At 42.2% G+C, this 6,254-nt stretch overlaps 1 protein-coding gene across 1 annotated transcript in view; it reads right to left on the bottom strand.

Annotated features, from left to right (window-relative positions):
• Positions 1-2,266: 2,266 nt before the first annotated feature.
• The window catches only part of Msn (moesin), a 71,484-nt gene continuing 67,496 nt past the window's right edge, over positions 2,267-6,254 (bottom strand). Inside the window, exons 11-13 of the mRNA XM_028774353.1 lie at positions 5,397-5,489; positions 4,829-5,053; positions 2,267-4,350 (exon numbers count right to left, since the gene is read on the bottom strand). Coding sequence (XP_028630186.1) covers positions 4,186-4,350; positions 4,829-5,053; positions 5,397-5,489 — 483 coding nt within the window. The 3' untranslated portion in view covers positions 2,267-4,185. The remainder of the gene's footprint in view (positions 4,351-4,828; positions 5,054-5,396; positions 5,490-6,254) is intronic.

Raw genomic sequence — 6,254 nt, 5'->3', positions numbered from 1 at the left:
ACCTCCAATGCTGTTATTACAGTGCTGTAGCTCCATGGGAAGCTTCTCTCCCTTATTCCTTAACTACTGGAAACCATTCGGCCTATTCCTTGTTTCTGCAATACTGGAATGAATTCCTAGAATGAAGAACTTCTTAAAAACGTAAAACAGTGTGAAATAGTAACTTGGAATAACGCTATTGAAACCCTGATATGATCCCTCACATTTGTAATAATTGTACTGAGGAGGTAGGGGCAGAAGGAGTGCAACAAATCTGAGGCCAGCCTGGTCTACATAGTTCCATGATAATCTGGGCTACGATTTGAAAGCCTGTCCCAAACAAACCAGTGAACCAAAATTTAAAAAAAGCCTAAATGTAAATGTATCGTATTATCTACTTTGGGGGGCAGTTTGCAGAGGTCAAATTCCTTGGTTCCTGCTCCACCTTCAAAACCAGCAGCATAGCATCTTTAATTTGTTTAGCTCTCCCTCCACATCTTTTAAGGGGTCTTCTTATGGCACTAGAATGATGTGGATATAATACCATCACCTCTAATCTATCTCAAAACCCTCAACCTAGCCACACTCAGGTACTGGTTTTATTTATATTGCTTCTTGGGGCCTAGAAGTTGAGCCTGGGCAGTCACCCACTGAGCTACATCTTAGCCCTCTTCTCGCCTTTTTATTTTCCTAAGTAGCACTTTTTGGTGAGCATACAAATTCTTTGTGGTATTTTTATTCATCAGAATACTTTGTTTTCATCCATTCCCCTCCTCCTGTACACCTCACCTGCTTTCCTTCCTTTCCTCAAATAGTTCCCCTATAATCCCAGCACTCGGGAGACAGAGGCAGGAAGATCTCTGAGATCGAGGCCAGCTTGGTCTACAAACCGAGTTCCAAGACAGTCAGGGCTACACAGAGAGACCCTGTCTAGAAAAACAAAACAATAAAAGATAGTCAAGGATTTCCTAGAACTCATTTTGTAGTCCCAGATTCTCAAGAGTGTGTGATCTTTCTGCCTATGTCTCCTGAGTAGTTTGGATTAAAAGTTTGTGCCATTGGACCTAGTTCCTTTTTGTTTGGATTTTTTTGTTTGTTTTATATTTTGAGACAGTATAAAGTAGCCCAGGCTGGCCTCAAACTCCAAACACACCTGATACTTTGTCTCAAAAGCCAAAATTTTTGTTTGAAAAATTAATCTCTAGAGGATTATATTTAACCAAAAAGTTGCCAAAGAATTGTTCTGAGAATTTTAAGTCTAAGTGAAATAAACTAGTTTTCCTTCCAAATTTTACTTCTCAGTAAGGGAATAAGTGGGAATGTCAGGTCAAAGAAATAGAAAGTTGTTATGTGGATCTGAAGTTCCTCATCTGCAAACTGAAGATAACCATATCTTAGCTAAAGAATTTACATACTTTATAAACTTCAAAGTACCACATATTCTATCGGCCTTCATTTCACACAGCATTCTCTACTGCCTTTTGTAACAGGACCCATGATAGTTCCCCTGTCTTTTATTATTGGCAGTGCACTAAAGGGTTGCAGGGAATAAAATAAGTCAGAGGTCTTCCAGACAAGGAGGCAGAACAGGAGCTAACCTTCCCAGACCTATGCCAGAGACAAGGGGCCTCACTGTGCTTGATGGCATATGCTTACTCTCAGCACTGAGGAGGCAAATGCAAGAGGATTTTCAAGTTAAGGTCAACCTGGGTTACTCGGCTTCTAAGCTCGAATACCAAGGATGTCTAGAAGTATCACCTGGTTAATGCAAGTCCTGTAGCCACACCAAAATGCTGGCTTGTGTGCCTTACCCTTTAACACAGTGGTTTTCAACCTTCCTAATGCTGGGACCCTTTAATACAGTTCCTCTTGTTGTGGTGACCACCCAACCATAAAATTATTTTCACTATTACTTCATAACTATAATTTTGCTACTGAGATGAACCATAATGTAAAGGTTTTTGGAGATTGGAATTTGCCAAATAGGTCATGACCCTCAGGCTGAGAACCACTGCTTTAACACCTGTACTATTTCTCCAACTCATACCAGAAAAACATGACATGAAACAGAAAAAAAAAGGAATAGCTCAGTAAGCTCTATCACACCTGTAACCTTAGGACTTAATCTGGTCACTCTTGTTTTGGTGTTGTTTAAAATCATTCCATTCTATTCAAATGAGGACAACTATATTCCTCCTTCCACTAGAACTTAAGTCAAGATAAACTGAGACCAAAGATAGGTAGCCTAAGGACTAGAAATTACAGTGAGATATACAGAAAGACTGAGTCATAGTGAAGTCTTCCTAAATTTTATTGGCACTGAAATAGAACACAGATTGAGCATAAACCCCTCCAAAACAATTATTTAAAAAACAAAAAATACACAAAAATCCTGAATACAAATCCTAACCTTCTCCCCAGCCTCTGTGGGGGTGGGTTATTGCCCTTAATGCAGCTAGATTGCCCCCACAATTTCAGGTTTGAATTTAGCCAATATAGGACAGCTTACCAAGTGTCAATATAATTCACAGCAATGCATATAAGATTCCCCCCAGGTTAAGTAAAAGGGGCATGGGCTGAGGGAGGCTCTGGGCTAGGGATGCATGGAGGGACATGGCAGCCTTTTGGAGACTGAACCCTGGGGAAAAGGCAAACAGGAACAATAAAACCAAATACTAAGTACATTTTAAATGGATTGTATGACCTATAGTGACAGGTAAATCGCTAATACTGAAATCTTCTTACATAATGTTTTTGGCAAAATATCATTTTTAATATAGTATATTCTTCTCAGATGTGGGGTAAGGGTAGTAAAAAATAATGAGGCTAAAATGATCCTGTCCCAAGACTAATATCTCTAATAGTGCATTAGCAAAAAAAAAAAGGTAGAAACCAATATTGTTAGATATCACTAGAATATATAATACTGGTAAAAATTAAAAGAGCACACATGTGACAAAAAAGAGAGAGCAGCTGCTCGAAAGTGGAGAAAAGGGTGTGGGGCTGTGAAGGGACAGGGCCAGAATACCCAGCAGCTTTCTGTATGTTCTGTCCAAGGGACAGCACAACAAGTGATGAGACCTGGGTTAAAGATTTGTCAGAAGCAGGGCCCACTCACCACTTAGCACTGGGTAAATTGAGGAAGGATTGCTGGGTGACTGAGAGACAAGGTCTACTCTTCCTCATCATACTGTGTATCTGTGAAGCAGGAACAGTGGTCCAATCAGCTCCAGGGGAAGTAGTTTAGAAGTCCTGGCAGGGAAAATGCTAAAGCCAGGTATAAATGTTCTTCCTTTGTGACAACAAGTTTAGATGCAACCGGCTAGGTTTGAAGGTACTCATCCTCTCTGTCCTAGCTGGAAGGGATCTGGAGATTGGAAAAGGCAGGGGCATATTTAGAAAAGGAACCAAGAACCTGGACTAATATGAGCAGGGGTAGCCCTGACCATAGACCTCACTCAAAAGGAAGGCTCCCATGATGCACTGGAACAGGGAGCTTTCTAGGTTGTTAGTGAATCTCTTGAATGCACTGTTTCCTTTATCCCTTCATCCTTTCTTGATTAGAAACTAAGTCCCTAAACACAGAGACAATGCCCACTGGGACTGAATTTGTAATAGGCCCAATATGGGAGGTAGAAGAAATAAGAATGGCTAAACATTCCTTTTACCCTCCAATCATTACAAAGCCTAAATAACTGTAATAAGAATAGACATTAAGAGGCCAAATCCTAGGTCCGCTGCCATACTAAATGATAAAGCCAAGTCCCTACTTCTGTCCCTAAACAACACAGTACCCCAACTTTGCAAATCACAGGACTAGAAAGAAAAAGGCAAGGGATGGGAACTAGCTGTTAACCTACTTCACACGAGTCCCAGAGGACAACAGTAAGTGTACATGGGGAGGGGGTGCTTGTCAAACCAAAAGGAATGAGCCTCTGAGCTGGGGAAATGTTCTATTCTAGAGAGCTAGGTTGAATGAGTGTGACAAAGAAGGAAAAGGAGAGTCCATTGGCACCACAGTGGGCCATTTGTTTGCCCAAGGATATGAGTGGGGAAACTAAATTTGGTCCCATGGCTATACTGAATGTTTGGCATGGCTCCAAGGCTTTTCTAGTTAGTGGCTCCAGCACAGTGTTAGTTAGGCAAAACTATAGGAGTGTGGGGACAAGGAAGAAGGAGGAGGGGTCCCTGAAGGCTGAACGCCCACTACATGGACTCAAACTCATCAATGCGCTGTTTGGTATTGCCCTGCCGGATCTGGCGCAGGGTCTTATATTTGTCTCGTCCCAGTCGCATGTTCTCAGCATGGATCATGTCATTGGCAGTCTTCTTGGACTCATCTCGGGCATTGGCCAGCTCTGAAGTAAGGGCCTGTGAGGAAGCAAGATGAATCAGGGGTCAATGGCTTCCTCTCCTTTGAATTCCACTTCTTTGAATAGATTTTTCTTCTTTTTTTTTTTTCCTCTTTCCTAGCCACATAATCCATATGCACATGCACATATGTGAATAGCCACCACATAAACACAGTACAGGACAAATGAATGATGGTTATCTCTTGAGAGTAGATCAAAATAATATTCCAAATATTCAAGTAGTAGTTCGGTTAACTAGATATTTTCTGAATATAAGAGGAGAGTGTAATAGGAAGTAGGCGAGAGCTAAATGAGGTACTCTGGGGTTATGACTAGTAAGTGAAAATGTCTTCCCTTCAAGTTTCTGAAGTTTCAGACTCCTATTTAGGACTGACAAAAGCTACAGCTACAGCATGTTGAACCGAGCTCTAGGAAAGGTCATAGGCTATCAACCCATTACACAGACTCCTTGACTGTCGTTGGCCCAGCCTGGTTACCTTAAGATGCTTCTGCACACGCTCATTCTTCTCGGCCTCAGTGGTACGTTCCTCCTCACTGCGGTCCTTGGCCATGGCATCAGCCCGCAGATCAGCACTGGCCTCTGCTCCATTCTCGTCCTGCTCATCCTGTTCATTCTCAGCAGGCTCTGCCACGTGAGGTGTACTCATGGCAGTCTTCAGCTCAGCACGGGTCTTCTCCAAGTCTTCCTGTACCATCTGGGCCTGTCCAGTGACAGAAAGAGAAGGACTGGCAGTCAGATCAGGTATCTTGTGGCAACCCAATCATACCTAGAAAGACACATCTAGTACAAGGTACCAGTTAGGACAAAAAGCTTGATTGGCTTGATCTTGAGTTTTTTTAGTTGTAAAATAGGAGTGATTTTTATGAACCTCTCATGGGTAGTGGGGGATTCCAAAGCTTTGAGCACCTCCTCCCATACTGCCTGTAAAAATTGGTTTGTGTCTAAAAAGTGAAGAGTCTAAATGTAAAAGATATAAGAAACTGGAATATACACATATAGCATAGTCTCTCCCACAGCGCTTTGCCCTGGAGTCTGTTTCTTACCTTTTGCTGCCATTCCACAGCCTCACTCTCCTTCTTCTTTCGAGCCATTTCCAACTGGGAGATCCGTGCAGTCAGCTCTGCCATTTCTGAAGCCTATAGGCATATTAGAAGCCTGTAAGAGCTTGACCTTTGGGTTTTCAGGGTTCAGATGCCTGTAACCCCAGTTCCTCTGATGAACTGGTAGGTAACCGGCTGCTCCATTGCTTGTTGACCTAGTGACTTTTAACTAAATGGCTCCACCCTTTACTCCTTCATAGGTCAGAGTCCCCCTCCTATACTACAGGCCTCCTTAAGGCAGACAATGGCCATCTCTGTTCCTCTTCTTTCCTTCTTCCCCTCTTAATGTTGCCAAATATGCATGCAGTGGGGCCTCAGCAAAGCTTGGAAGTCACTGTTTGAAGTGGCAAACCCTTCGAGGCTATCCTAGGGCTCCACCAAGACTGGTATCAGAACAAATAAATAGTAATATCATAGGGTACCTATACAGTGTGGAAAAGCTTCTGCACATCCTTATCCCTCAGGTAAATTTCTCATGATATCATTTTCCTGAGAGATACATTTGCTGCCATTATACAAGAGAAGGGATTATTTTAAGCCATAGATTCTTAACTTTCAAGTCATAGATCCCTTGCTTAACACATGATTTCAGGGAGGGAATCGTTCCAATGGAGACAGAAATATTTGTAAACGTTCATCAAACACAGCTGTGACCTTTGACAAGTCTCTAGGCCTCCATGATTGCCAATTTGCTTATCAGGTCACATTATTCGGTATTATGGTTTAATTCCATAAGGCTATGAAAGAGAGAGAGAGAGAGAGAGAGAGAGAGAGAGAGAGAGAGAGAGAGAGAGAGAGAGA

This window comes from Grammomys surdaster, unplaced genomic scaffold (genome assembly GCF_004785775.1).
Source record: "Grammomys surdaster isolate TR1022 unplaced genomic scaffold, NIH_TR_1.0 240, whole genome shotgun sequence".
Taxonomy (NCBI): domain Eukaryota; kingdom Metazoa; phylum Chordata; class Mammalia; order Rodentia; family Muridae; genus Grammomys; species Grammomys surdaster.
The sequence above is the reverse complement of the archived record's forward strand: the minus strand, read 5'-3'. Positions and strand labels throughout refer to the sequence as shown.